A 15,143-nucleotide genomic window follows, 5' to 3' on the forward strand; every position below is an offset into this window, starting at 1 on the left:
AAAAGCTCCAAATGATCTAGCCAGGAAGTGCTGGCCATACCATGCAGCAGCTTAAAGCAGGCCTGTGTACCCTTAAGTAGTCCTAGAAGTGACGTTGCCTCAAAAGGCTAACTGGTGGGACAAATATGAAATAGAGCTAATTATAATTATAATTCGGTCATACTCCAAAACAGGGTGATATTCACCACTGCTGGACAGCAGCACCTTTGTCAGGGAGACAAAGAGCACCACGTGTCACGGCAGAAGACACTGCAAATAGCAAAGTGACCAAAGCTGACGTCAGAGGCTCCCACAGTGAAGGTCCAATGCTGCTCCTCAACTTCCAAACACTTCCAACTTGGGGGCCCATGCAGTGCCAGTCCACTATATACCTTCAAGAAATAGCATGTGTCACATGCAAATGTCCCTTACTGTACCTCTGGATGTAGGGGGATAGCAGGGGAGCGCATGTTTTGGCTCCCACAGCCTTGGATTAGGTCAGCCTATTCCCCAGGGTCAAATGTTCCTGGAGAATACAAGGGCGGCTTCTGAGACATGTCCGTAGGTCATAGAAAAGGAAAGGCAGCACCCTAGGATATGACTGATGTCAGGTGATCCACATTAAGAGGCCAAATGCTCACACTGGCCTGATTCTTTAGAAACAAGAGCTAGTTCCCTGCCTGGGTGGTTTGACTGAACTGGCTGTCTGCAGAGGGGACAGTTGGCACTGGAACTGCTAATCTGGGGGCTTGCCCTGGAACTGCACTCACGCTCATCGAGCCATTGGGGACAGCAGTTGTGTTCAAGCTACTGGGGATCTTGCCAGTAGCTTGTATTTTAAAATAGACCAAGTAAAACACTGGTAAAACAATCCCAATTAGAAGCATGATAAAAACGGCATTCCACCACTGAATTCCACAGTCAGCACCCTTCGTGGGGGTCTTTGGAGAAGTCGGGAGCAGCGGCTGATTGGAGGTCTCTGCCGAGTAACTTTCATTTAAAAAGATTTCTGACTGCACCGCGCGCTCAATATTCTCGTCAATGCCCTTAAAGAAATCTGTCAGTGGGCTGGAGAGGGCACCAGCGCCTACAGCTGCTCTATCTGGGTCTGGCTGCTCCTCGAAGGTCACTCTGGTCTCTGAGGATGGGCTCAGGAGGGGTCTGAGTTCTCTGTGGGTCTCTGTAAAGATCCCATGATTTTTCACTGGAATCTTAATAGATTTCAAAGCATATAAGTCTTGTTCTCTGATCAAGTTGTTGACTTTCTTGATATCTGCGACCTAGGAAAGCCACGAAGACAAACAGCACAAAACATGTAAACTCCTTAGAATGAATATCCAAAAAGTAGCTCTTTCTGGAAGAAGATCCAAGCCCACCCCGCTTACGAATCTGATGAATATTGGAAAACCGCACCTAGGCACAAAATTAGTTTAGGCTGAATAAAACTGTTTTTGACTTTAACTCAGCCTGAATGTATAGCTTAATCATCACGTTTCCATACAGATGTACAAGTTTGAAAAACATAAGATCAGTTTTGGAAGAGTCTCTTGCTAATTCAAAGTGTGACCGCAACAAAATATTTTTAGGTGAAACCCAACCATGGCCAGCTCTTTTTTTCTACTTCTTCTAACTTTTGAGGCAACAGTGCCCCCATCTGGCTGACTTCCCTCCCACATCAGAACCCAATTCAGTAGCTGACTATATTAGGGATCCCCAAACACAAAGCCTCAGCCAGCTCCACACTCAGAACGTATTTTAACTGTTATAATACTTAAAGAGGTATGTCCTCAGGATTCTACCATGTTTCCTTGCCCAGAAGTGCTGTATGGCATATAAATTTATTTTCTAAATAAAATGACCTAGGGGTAATATACTTTGGAAGGTTTCACACACTTGTGATAATTAGAAACATATAGAAAATCATGAATCAAGCTGGAAAGTATGGACTGAAATCTGTTGCAATTTTAGGACTGGAAGAGAAAGGAACAGCACTATGAGTTTTACAAAGTTCGGGACAAACTCCTTCCACAGTCGAATCTTAAGGGAGGGGTGGTGCAGACCGTTAAGTCAAAGAGAAACCCTCCCTCAAGCTAATGTTTGAACTTAACTTGAAAGCATTAGAGGTGGACCTTAAGATTTGACTCATAAGCCCACTAACTAGAGTGTAAATACAGCCACAGACCTTTAGATAACACCTAATTCAAATCAGTCATCTCTATTATTTCACTTATTGAGCAACTGTTTTTATTATCTAATTGAATTGAGGTAGCAGATATTTTTAACAGATCACACCTGGAAACTAGACCTGCTTGAGGCCTGTTTGTCTTTGCCCTTAGTGAATTAACACCAAATTTATATTTACTTTAAATTGGAAAATTGATTGCTTTTTGGAAGCATTATATGTAACATCTTCAAAGATGTATTAGACATCAGTATTCCAAGAAGCCCACTGCATCCACTCAGTGTGGGGTTGGATTCATTGTCAGCCCATGTTCCATAAACCACACTGTATGCCTACAGAAAAATCTCAGTACAACTGAGAGACCACAGTAAGTCCCTAGAGACCAGCCTCTTTATTTCTTCTGGGGAATACAGCATCCTATACAATGTGTTTAACCATTTGAACCTTGTTAGATAAATGACAAGAAACTAAGGAGTAAAAGGTTTCTAAAATATATTGGTTAGATAGCCTTAGGGGAGGCCACAGAAAGTTATAACAGTGTCATTAATGAAATGAAATAAATCGTTTCAATCTAGGAGAAAATGCAGCAATTCTATAAATACTTTCCTACTTACTTTGCCATGTTAATCACTCTGAATGCTAAAAATATAAAGAGAGAAACAGGGTTATACAGATACACAGCGTACAAAGGCTCGATCATGCAGTTCTAAGAGAGGACATAAAACTTGACCAAATAAGCTATAAACAACAAGAAAGGGTCAGAAAAAGTGAAGCAGCTAAAAAAGCAAGCCTACCAAACAAATCTTGGATAAATTCTGCTGGCATCTTTGGCCCTAGTAGGTCTTAAACAAAATGTGCTTTGGGGGCGGGGGGGAAAGGTGGGGGAGGCGGAGGGGGACATCTGGGTGGCTCAGTTACCTGAGCATCTGACTTTTTTTTTTTAAGATTTTATTTATTTGAGAGAAAGACAGAAAGCACAAGCTAGGGGGAAGGGTAGAGGGAGAAGAAGAAGCAGATCCCCACTGGGGCTCGATCCCAGGACCCTGGGATCATGACCTGGGCCAAAGGCAGCGGCTTAACAGACTGAGCCACCCAGGCATCCCCCATACCTGCAAGATTCTTTTATTTATTTATGTATTTGTTTGTTTGTTTATTTGACAGAGAGATAGAGAGCACAAGTAAGCAGAGCAGCAGGCAGAGGGAGAGAGAGAAGCAGGCTCTCTGCTGAGCAGGAAGCCTGATGTGGGGCTCGATCCCAGGACCCTGGAACCATGGCCTGAGCTGAAGGCAGCTGCTTAACCAACTGAGCCATGCAGGCGCCCCTGCAAGATTCTTAATCCATCTGGGACCTCGAGGTATCAACTGAGCTTACGACCTATGTAGGGGAGCTGGGAATGGAAGATTGAACAGTGGCAGAGAAGAAGGCCAGAGGCACAGAGAAAGGAGGGTCCTGAGCAGGAGGAGTATTTCAAGATTGCCGGCTAGAGGCTCCTGGGTGGCTTAGTTGGTAGAGTGTCTGGCTCTTGGTTTCAGCTCAGGTCATGTCAGGCTTTTAGGATCAGGTCTCATGTTAGGCTCCACACTTAACGGGGAATCTGCTTGAGGTTTTCTCCCTCTGCCCCTCCCCCCACTCATTCTCTCTTTTAAAAATAAATAAATAAATATTTAAAAAAAAAATAACGGGAAAAAACCAAAAGCAAACTCCATGCTTCCCCCTTCAGCTCCTCCTCCCGACGCACCCCCAGAAATGCAATGGTGTTACCAGGAAACGAAAGCACAGCACGGCCACCATGGAAAGCTTTGATTTCTTCCCCTTTTAAGGCTGCTTCCCTCTCCTTGGGACTTGTGCTAAGAAGTTGGACTGTACAATTCGTATCATTTAAGAGAGAAGGGGTATTAGGGAGCTGAAGGGGCAGCCACGTGGCAAACATGAAAGGCTGCTCCAAGACATCTTTATAAGCTCCATTCCCATCGGGGTCCTTCTCAGAGCCACCTCCCTGCAGAGCTAACTGAGGCTTCAAGACCCAGCCTACTTATGCCCTGCCCTTCAACACGGGGCTTTATTTTATCCTGCGATTGCTAGGGAGAGCTACAGACAGCAACTAGCGACAGCGATAGATAGCATTGCCTCTTCTCATTGTCATCTTCGGTTTCATTTAGGTTCGGCTGCCTTAAGCCCTGAAAAAGCTTTACTTAAAGGACTGGGCTCTGCCTTTCCAGGTTTATCAAAATAAAGCAGAAGTCGGGCTGGCTAGTTTTAAGGGCACAAAGGAAAACACGGTTTGGGGACGGGAGGTTTTGAATTGCAGGAGGCAAATATAGCAGGCTCCTGCATAAGACTTTAAACATCCAAATATTTAAAATAACTGCCCCCACGGCCTCCATCTGAATTCTCTTGCCTTTGTTATCAACAGAAAGCGAGGGGCTCAGCAGCAGGTCTTCCTAAATTCCAAGGATTAAACCGCACAGATTGCCTTTGTGATTCAACAGCACATTCTAGAATGAAGAGTGTTTTTGTACCAATGCCTTTCCTTTGGGGAATTTGTAGAACAGCTCTCAGTTTTTGAGACTTTAATTTGGAAATGATAATAGTTAATTTACTGAGTGCTTTAGTGTGCGAGGGAGGGACCTTTCAAGGACTTTATATATAAGATCATTAAACTCTGACAAAACCGTGTAAGATACATAGGATGAAGAAATTGAGAGTCCGATAATTTGCTAAAAATCAAAGAACTAGTGAGTAACGGCGATGCAGAATATAAGAAAGAAAGGGTATTAGAGATTCAAGGGGCTGGTGTATCTTCCACATTCCAAGTCATGCCTTCTCCATCAGACCTCACATCTGATGCATGTGAAATAAATATCGCCATATTTTCCCAAGTTTAGGATGGTATCGATGGTAAGATGCTCCTTTGTGTAGCTCAAAGGGGAAAAATGTCTGTGGCTTAAACTGACAATTCCAAGACATGTTTGGACTTCAGAGATATAAAAACATAGGGGGAAAAGTACCTTTTCATATTCATGAAGAATGATCCTTTAAAATCCAGTCAGTCTGAAGTGCAAGGAAGAGAATCGTTAAATGGTGGCCCAACTTGGGGGTAACCTGCTGGGAGCCCAGGCATATCCTGGGTCCCATCTGGGTTTCCCCAGAGCTCAGGATAAATTCAGGCGGTAATTCAGGATCGTACCTGCAGGTGGCAGTGCAGGCCAGAGAGCTGGCCTTTGATCTTCACCAGCAGGGTTTCAGAGGAACCCCCTGGCCAGAGGTGAGAAACAGGTTCCCAGACCTTCAATTTTTGTTCACTCTTGTGTCCTGTTCCAAACCTCGGGGTCTTTTGCGTTTCCTTTTGCTCCTGTCTGGTATCTTCTTTCTCTACATTACTCTTTTTCTGCCCACATTTCCGAAGTCCAAAACCAGGTAGACTCGCGTGAGAACAAATGTGTCCTTCCTATTCCCCCAGAATCAAATCAGAAGTTAGGGAGTTAGCCAATGAGGAGGAAGCTAGTGTCTTGTTTTCCTATTAGTCTATGATGTTTGGTGCCCTGATTATATACCTCTGGAGAATATCCTAGATATAACCTCAAGATAGAGATTGTTCAAGGGTGCCTGGGTGGCTCAGTGCCTGAGGAATCCATTTCTTGCTTTGGGTTCAGGTCATGATCTCAGGGTCGGGGATCCAGCACTATATCTGAGCTTGTCCCTCTTCCTCCTCCTCCCCCATGTGCTCGCAGGCAGGCTCTCTCTCTCTCTCTCTCTCTCTCTATCAAATAAATAAATAAAATCTTTTTAAAAAGAAAAAGAGGATTCTACCTAGAGAACATTTCTCAGGTAGGTCTTCCTATCTCAAATGTAGCTGGTCATTAAGCCCAGTCATATCACTCTCTTCCTGGAATCTCTTTTTTTTTTTTTTTTTTTTAAACAGAGAGAGCAACAAGCATGAGGAACAAAGGAACAACAGGCAGAGAAACAGGAAAAAACAGCCTTCCCACTGAGCAAGGAGTCTATGTGGGGCTCCATCCCAGGACCCTAGGATCATGACTTGAGCCTAAGATAGAAGCTTAACTGACTTAACCACCCAGGAGCCCCGTCCTCCTGGAATCGCGAAGCACTTCCCCTGGTTCTAGACAACTTCTTCGGCCTCCTCGCATACCACCTACCCCAGGCTCCAGGTAACTGAGAACACCTGTGAACACATCCTGTGTCCATTCCTAGCTCCAGGCCTCTCCTCCATATGTTCTTCCCCTAAGTCTCTGCCCATAAAAAAATCCTCATTCTTCAAAAGTAAGTTTGAGTTCCTTAATGAAGTCTTTGCTCACTTAAAACTCATTGACCTCCACAAGAGCTTTTTTTTTTTTTTTCAAGATTTTATTTATTTAACAGAGAGAGAGAGAGAAAACACAAACAGAGGGAGAAGCAGGCTTCCTGCTGAACAGGGATTTGGATGTGCGGCTCAATCCCAGGACCCCAGGATCGTAACATGAGCTAAAAGCAGAGGCTTAACCAACTAAGCCATTCAAGGGCCCCCACTCACAGCTCTTAATAGCTCTCTGTAAATCATTGGTATGCCAGCCACCTCATTAGTTATCAAAGTGACAATCTGCCTTTCTCTGTCTGATTTATATCCATATCCCTAACATCCCACACAAGGCTCAGGTTATAGTGGAAACTCAATTGATATTTACGGAATGAACAAAAAATTAAATGTCCCTTTTCTAACATATACCAGAACCGACAGGGAAATTGTTTTTAACAATTGTGAAATTGTTTTTAACTTTTGCACTTTTAAAGCTCCTGATGTCCAGACCCCCCACCCAAAGCAGTGAAATATCAGAACTTCTCAACTGAGGCTTGGGTTCACCCCAGGCATCGGTGTTTTGCAAAGCGTCCCAGGTGATCTCAAGGTACAATCAAAGTTGAGAATCTGACAATTGCCTCGACGGCAATAGTTCTCAGTGTAGTCCTAGGTCCAGCATTAGAATATCGCTGTCATCTTATTTGAAATGAAAATTCCTAGGACCCACCCCAAACTGTAGAATCAGAAATGGCAGGGCTGTGGGGATGGGGGAAGTGGACAAAAATCTGTGTTTTAACAAGACCTTCCATGATACACAGTCAAGTTTGAGAAGCACTGCCTTAGAAGTTTACTTTAAATAAGTCTATACAGACTCTGTAATGAAGCCCTCCCATCTTCTTCTGATTCCAGTCTGGCCCCTATTTCTTCATATGGCTGTGCGTACACACAAGCACAAGCCCCTTTTAGTGGAAGATTTTTTTTTTCCCCCAACCTAGTTTGGTCTTACAGTCAACATCTACTTATAGTAAAATAGCTTAAGAAGATACTTTATGTGGGTTTTTTTTTTTTTTCAATCTTTAAAACAACCAAGGAAGTATTCTCCTGGCTATTTTTTGAATCATGGAAAAGAAATGGACAAAACCCAACATACATGGACTTTGTCCCCCATGTTATGTCTGATGTGAAGTGTCCCATCGTCTTACAATAAATCGAAGACATCCATCCCACAAAAGACGAGAGAAAGGCTGCAGAAAAAAATGATGAGTGCCCGGGGGCACAGCAGAGATCTGACCCCAGATCTGTCCTACCATTTGGGCATTCTCGGGATTTTCAAGACCCCCATTTTGTTATTTTTGCCCATAAACCCATAGTTTTCGTAAAGAAAATCTGCTGCTCTCAGGAATTCCTGGCTATCTCTTGAAGGGAAGTGTTCATTTTGAGAGCATTAAGTACTCAATGCTGTTTCCTACTCATTCGCAGTGGTATACACTCAGAGCTTTCTTTTTCTTTAAGACCTGGGGAAAAGGGATGGTTTCAACACCTCTAAGAGTAGAGGGGCTGTTTTCTTCTAAAATGTCTGCTTCTCTGAAACTCATATGCTTTGCTCCAAATCTATGGTCTGAATTCTGGGGTTTGTTATTAACATGGCTCCTTTTTGAATCATGATTCTTATAAAAGTTGTACAGGCTCTAAGCTAGGCTCTGTGAGGGATCAGCAGTGAGAAAGATAGACAGACCCCACTTGCTCCCGAGATTCAAAAGCCTGGTGGCAGGTGTCGTCTTAGCAAACCCTCCAACATCTGTCCACTATCCACCTGCAGGACTTCTCTCTCTTTTCTTTCTTTTTTTTCTTTTTTAAAGATTTTATTTCTTTATTTGGCAGAGAGAGACAGCGAGAGAAGATCATAAGCAGGGGGAGTGGGGGAGGGAGACATAGGCTTCCCGCTGAGTAGGGAGCCCAGAGCAGGGCTAGATCACAGGATCCTGGGATCATGATGGGCTCCTGACCCGAGCCAAAGGCAGATGCTTAAGGACTGAGCCACCCATGCGCTCCTACAACCATGACTGCTAAGAGGACCTGATGGTCCTGCTATGTTAGACATACTTGATGTCCCCACAGGATACCCAGGGCAGACCTTGTTTCAAAAAATAAGGCTCTTACAAAAAATGAAAATTAAAATAAGGCTCCTAAAAAAACAAAACAAAGTCTGACAGTAAAGAGCAGCCAAATAGGAGACTCTAATCTACCCCTCCCCAGCTCTCCATTTCCCACACCTGCATTTCAAAACCAAAACCAAACAATGCATATGATGCAAAAGGCTCTGCCTCACATAAAAACAGGCAGCCTTGGAACCACTGAAAACACCCTATTTCTCAAACCAGCTCATTAAAATCTCTCCAGGCTATCCAAGCTCCGCCCCAAGACCCCTGACTGACATCTGTTCCTTTGGTTTTCATTCTCCAGCAAGCTTGTTCTGATATTTTGTAAGCCACAGAGTCAGGACAAAGTCAGAGGACACTAATGCATATGTACACTTGGTGGAAAGAGATTGAAAAGAAGGAAGTTGAAACACTGACACAATACAATACGGAAGGAAGCTCTGGGTCATGGCTCTAGTGCTCTCTGCAGTAGGTCTCTGCTGTGGGTCCTGCTGAGGGCTTCCCTAAACCACAGCCTGCTCTGCTTTGCCTTCAGCCAGCCCTTCGGAGGCTGGGGGCCCTGCATCAATGGGGTTCCCCTCATGTCCCACAGGAAGATTTCAGCTCTGGGTCCTCTTGTGGCCTTTCAGAACTGCCTTTCACTAATTTTCTGTTTCTTTTTAAAACATTACTTTAGTTTGGGGCATCTGGGTGGCTCAGTTGTTAAGAGTCTGCTTTTAGCTCAGGTCATGATCCCAGAGTCCTGGGATGGAGCCCCACATCAGGTTCCCTGCTCAGCAGGAAGCCTGCTTCTCCCTCTCCCACTCCCCCTGCTTGTGTTCCCTCTCTTGCTGTGTCTCTCTCTGTCAAATAAATAAAATCTTTAAAAAAATATTTTTTTTAAAAAACCCATACTTTGTTTTTTTATTGGGCAAGAACAAATATGACTTGATAGTAAATCAATCCTACCCTATAATTATAAAGTGATGCTCTTTACCACATTGTAAGATTTCAATTCTCAGCCAGCCTATTTCTGATGTCTTCATGGGAACTCATGTGATATAATAATAAAATGGCTGTATCCCCACCAGGTTATTCAAATCCCCACTTAAATCCTACACAAGGGGTGCCTGGGTGGCTCGGTGGGTTACAGCCTCTGGCTTCGGCTCAGATCATGATCGGAGGGTCCTGGGATCGAGCCCTGCATCGGGCTGTTTACTTGGTGGGAAGCATGCTTCCCCCTTTCTCTCTCTGCCTACTTGTGAACTCTATCAAATAAATAAATATAAAAAATCTTTAAAAAAATCCTACACAAGTGGCCCCAACTTTTCTCTTATCAAAATAAAGACTTTAAGACACAAGATGGTTTAAGAAAAAATGGAAACTCCATAGCCTTAAACCAAACAATCTGAGGGTTTTGAAGGGGCGGAGGGGGGGTGGGGAGAACCAGGTGGTGGGTGTTAGAGAGGGCAGGGATTGAATGGAGCACTGGGTGTGGTGCAAAAAACAAAGAATACTGTTAAGCTGGAAAGAAATAAAAAATTAAAAAAAAAAACCTGGCTTTTTCTGTACAACTAATAAGCAGTGTTTTCCTGATTAAATCGTCTTTCATTCAAAGAAATATTTCATACCTGATGTTCTTACACCCTATCCAACTGCTATGGGATAAACTGTGTTCCTCCAAAATTTATGTTGACGTCCAAACCGCGGGTTAACTCAGAAGGTGAATGTATTTGAAGATAGGGCCTTTTACAGAGTGATTAAGCTACACTGAGGCAATTAGGGTGAGCCTAATCCAATCTGATTGATGTCCCAATAAGAAAAGGAAATTCAGACACACAAAGAGACACCAGGGACATACACTCACAGAGAAGGGAGGTTGCCATTTGTAAGCCAAAGGGCAAAACCCTAGAAGAAGCCAAACCTCCCTGTACCTTCATCTTGGAGTCCAGCCTCCTGAACTGTGAGAAGATAAATCTCTGCTGCTTAGCCCCCCAGCCTGTGGAACTGTGTCGTGGCAGTCCTAGTACTCATACAACAACCCGTTCAAAGAGACCAACTGAATTATTAGTAAAGAAAACAACGTGTGAATTACCATCTGCTTTCCTTGGCATTTTAAATATTTTTCACATGTCATGAGTGTATGAATTTTGAAATTCCCAGCGGGAAAACATACTTGAAAAGCCTAATGGCAGATCAGTTGTACTGCGTCTGCTGTGTTGGGGCAGGCAGTAAGGACTGTCTTCCAAGTCCCCCGACTTACTATATTAAAAGGCCAGATGTTAGCTGCTTGCATGAGGGTGTCCCTCATTAAAGGATCTGTGTTGTTTTTCTTTCAGCAAAGGCTTTATTTGTTTAAAAGACATGAAGCTTGACTTCCAAATTCAAGGGACCATTTACTGATGAGATTCCTAATTGTCCCAGGTCCACTGCCTCCACCTCAGACTCTAAGACAGGGAGTGTTGTACATGTGACTTATGAATGAAGGAATCCCAAAAGCAAATTTCTGAGCAAATCAGAAAATCAGGACAAGAACAAGAAGGAAGCCATATTAGGTAAACTTCAGGTAAAGTTTACAGATAATTGACTCAGATTTATCCCACGATGGGGATCTCTGGATCACTGGAATATAGTTTGCAGCTCAGCCCTGTCCTGACCAAAGGCAACAGGCATGGAGATTTCAAACTCCCAAATCCATCAGTCACTGGCTTAGAAGAGAGGAAATTCCCAGACTCGGCCAGACCAATCCTTCGGTGGTCAGTGGGGAAGCTTCAGGAGCTGGTTATTGGGAGCAAAATCATCTCAAAGTCCTGGGACCCTAATAATAAAAGAGACCGAAGGAGATCTGGTGGGAGTACCAGCATTATCCATCACAGTAAACACCGAATTACTCTGTTTCGTCAACTCACCTGTAAGATTCTGGGTCATATTCTGGAAGGTCACCATAGACTTCTGGAGTCTGTATTAACAGCTTTAAGAACTTCAGCATTACCCAGATTTTTATTGGGCCAGGATATTCCTCTCATTTCTACAATGCCCCTCCCCCTGCCCAATTCCAGACATTCCTTCCTCAGGGAAACCAGCTGGAATGAACTACCTCCACTATAGGGTCTCTGTATGCTCTCTCCCTCTGGGTCCTGCCACCTTCTTCACCCAGCCCATCCCCCTTCTGAAGGTGTCTCTCTCTCTCTCTCTCTCGTCACATCCTTCCTTCCTACTTTCTGATGTTCTACATTTTTCCAGACTCTTGGTTGCATTTCTTTCACCACTGGACTGACACCCTTACTACAATCTGGTTGACAAACAAGAACAGTGTCTTGTCTGGGGCCCCTTTTCCCCAGTGTCTCGGAAGAATGCGTGCTTTCCCCTGCCACCTCAGGCTGGATTGAATTAGGACTTACATGAATGTCCCTGTCACAATCTCCAGTAAGAACATTTGGGTTTTGCAGTCCGAAGAGTCCCTTGATTTCTCCGCCTTTACACTGACTAATTGAGAATTAAGTCTAATAGGGTACAGCAGAAGTAGGCAGAAGAAAAACATGAGTCCTAGGCTGATACCATTTACCTGTGCCTTGTAGGGCCAGCTCAGACCTCATCTTTACATACTGCTTGCACGTGGTGAAGCTTTGCTAAATGGAATAGATCTACAGGTCCTAATGAGTGACTCAGGCCTGGGCTCCCCTGGCTTTCCATAACCAAGAGTTCAGTACTTATCAAGGCCCCATATCAACCCAAAAGCTCTTTCTGTCAAAGAGAATAAATTCCTGCTAAGCAGGAACTTGATGAAAACCTCAGTGGTCTGAGACTTTCCTGCTGGGGTTTGTCATTGTCTCCTACAATATCTTGATCTACCTCCAAAACTTTAAGGGCCATTGATGGGATCTGTTTGGACCGTAACCTGGACCATCTAGGGAAAATTGTTCTGGATCCTTTTCCAATGGGGACATTGTTTTAATTTTCTAGGGCTCTTGTAAGAAATTACCACAAACTCGGCGACTTCAAACAGCAGGAATTTACTCTGTTTTGGAGGCCAAAAATTAAACATCAAAGAGTTGGCAGGGTTGGTTTCTGCTGGAAGCACTGACGAGAATCTGCCCCCTGAGTCTCTCCTAGATCCTGGTGCCTGTGGCAATCTTTGGCATTCCTTGCCTTGCAGACGAATTACTCCAAACTCTGTCCCTGTATTCGCATTGGCTTCCCCCTGTGTCTCCTTGTATCTTTCCCTTTTCTTACAAGGGTATTTATTCACTGGACTTAGGGTACATGTTTTTATAAGGATGAGTTAAATCTGGGGTGATTTTCATCTCAAGATCCTTGACTTAATTATATCTGTAAAGACTCTTTTTTCAAATAAGATAACAGTTACAGGTCCTGGGGTTTAGGACATGGACATATATTTCAACCCACCAGAGGAGTATTTCTGAATACTCAGTTATTAGCTTTAAATATCCATCCAAAGACAGCATATGTTCTTTTTTTTTTTAAGATTTTATATATTTATTTGACAGACAGAAATCCCAAGTGAGCAGAGAGGCAGGCAGAGAGAAAGGAGGAAGCAGGCTTCCCACTGATCAGAGAGCCCGATGCAGGGCTCGATCCCAGGACCCAGGGATCTGACCTGAGAAGGCAGAGGCTCTAAACCACTGAGCCACCCAGGCGCCCCAGCACATATTCTTAACAATACACAGTATGAGGTAGAGTAAACAAAGGAAAGTCTTCTTTTATTTTGGGGAAAACAAATACCCCAGCATCTCTCAGACTATGAGGTAATAGGGTTTTCACAGAACTCATGTCTCCTTCCATGAACAGACATAAGCTTGACTAAGGCCAAAGACCTTTCTTGTCTTCATTCTAGCAGCTCATGTCACCAGGATGTTTGGCCTGTTAAATATGTTACAAGTGACTAAGACAGTTGTGCCTCTGTAGACTAAGTTGTGACATGGAGCCAAACAGCTGGAGTAATTCTGCGGTGAGATGGTTGTGGCCATCCCAGTGGATCAACAGGAAAGCTTTCATCGCCTTGCTCCTCCAAAGAGATCACATCCAAATAATAAATGTGATTGGAGTTACCACCTGCTAAACCTCAATAATGCACTTTCTTTTCTTTTTCTCAAGATTATTATTTATTTATTTATTTGACACAGAGAGAGGGATCACAAGTAGGCAGAGAGGCAGAGAGAGAGAGAGAGAGAGAGAGGGAGAAACTGGCTCCCCGTGGAACAGAAAGCCTGATGTGGGGCTCGATCCCAGGACACTGAGACCATGACCTGAGCCAAAGGCAGAGGCTTAACCCATTGAGCCACCCAGGTGCCCCAATAATCCACTTTCATTCTCCAAGACCAATCCAAGATCAATTGACCTGGCCACATCTGAGAGTTTAGTAAAAATAAAAAAGATACCGCCCCTGTCATACCAAGTGCCCGCCCTAACGCCCATCTCCCAATGTGATAAGCAGCTGATAGATGATTGAACACGACATCTGAAACTAATAGTGTGCTATATGTTGGCTAATAGAATTTAAATTAAACAATTAAAAGAAACCCCACCATCCTCATATTTTCCCAGAATTTTTTTTGGTGGGGGGTAACATTAACTTTAAATATTTCTCCATAGAAATTGTAATACCTCTGCATTATTAGTTTGATCACTAGAGGGAGGTCCATAGGTTTCAACTTGGCTCTTCTTACCTTAATAGCCCTTGTATCAAATCTGAAAGGCATGTTCGTACAGGATAGATGGTATATGCAACAACTACATGCTCCCCAACCAGAAAATTGATTAAAAAAAAAAATGACTCATGATCTGCTGGAACTATGAGAAGCATTTGTGAATCAAAACTCCATTTGTTCCTTGACCCTTGTAAGACTATTGTGACTAGTGCAAAGTAACGGTACACTGAGATCCCAAGAATTAACGGTACCTATAGCCAGTGTCCAGTGACCCTTGGAAGATGTGAGTAGCTCATTCTCCTTACAGAAAAATAACCCTGCTACATAGTTGATGGGAAGTTAAATCAAAGATTCAATATGTGTATTTCTGACCTTTTTTTTTTTTTTCCCCAAAACACCAAAGGTACGCATTCAAGAATCAGGCAGTGACATAAGACATTATGGTCCAAATTAGGCCACTATTCTCTCCAAACCAGAAGTAATTTTTCAATTAAAAGAGCCATGGGAAGGGGATTTCCACTTTGGAGACTCTTCCCAATATTTTTCAATATGGACTCACCTCAATATTTCTTTCTGTTCCTCTTACTAAATACAATTAAAAATCCTGGGCAGGGGCACCTGAGTGGCTCAGTGGGTTAAAGCCTCTGCCTTCAGCTCAGGTCATGATCCCAGGGTCCTGGGATCGAGCTCCACATCAGGCTCTCTGCTCAGCATGAAACCTGCTTCCTCCTCTCTCTGCCTGCCTCTCTGCCTGCTTGTGATCTCTGTCTGTCAAATAAATAAATAAAATCTTAAAAAAAAAAATCCTGGATGTCTTCTCTATTTAAAGGAGAAACAGAAAAGTCGACAAATACAATTGTAGACCTCAACACTCCTGTCA

At 43.5% G+C, this 15,143-nt stretch overlaps 1 protein-coding gene across 1 annotated transcript; it reads right to left on the reverse strand.

Moving 5' to 3' along the window:
• Positions 1–292: 292 nt before the first annotated feature.
• On the reverse strand, positions 293–14,314 carry LOC123389334 (lysM and putative peptidoglycan-binding domain-containing protein 4-like). The gene is made up of 3 exons (XM_045070858.1): positions 14,282–14,314; positions 5,350–5,610; positions 293–1,259 (listed from the first exon to the last, which is right to left on the reverse strand). The coding sequence occupies exons 1-3, from the start codon at positions 14,312–14,314 to the stop codon at positions 648–650; spliced, it is 906 nt and encodes a 301-aa protein (XP_044926793.1). The 3' UTR covers positions 293–647.
• Between the last annotated feature and the right edge of the window lie 829 nt (positions 14,315–15,143).

The sequence above is a fragment of the Mustela putorius genome, unplaced genomic scaffold (assembly GCF_011764305.1).
Source record: "Mustela putorius furo isolate JIRA1106 unplaced genomic scaffold, ASM1176430v1.1 tig00003972_pilon_pilon_pilon, whole genome shotgun sequence".
NCBI lineage: Eukaryota > Metazoa > Chordata > Mammalia > Carnivora > Mustelidae > Mustela > Mustela putorius.

Excerpts from the sequence above, each read along its gene's own strand:
- LOC123389334 (XM_045070858.1), bottom strand. The coding sequence starts at position 14,314 with ATGCCTTTCAGATTTGATACAAGGGCTATTAAG. Across the intron at positions 5,611-14,281 it reads TTGATACAAGGGCTATTAAG|GAAGGACACATTTGTTCTCA; the intron begins GTAAGAAGAGCC and ends CTGGGGGAATAG. Across the intron at positions 1,260-5,349 it reads GCCTGCACTGCCACCTGCAG|GTCGCAGATATCAAGAAAGT; the intron begins GTACGATCCTGA and ends TGGCTTTCCTAG.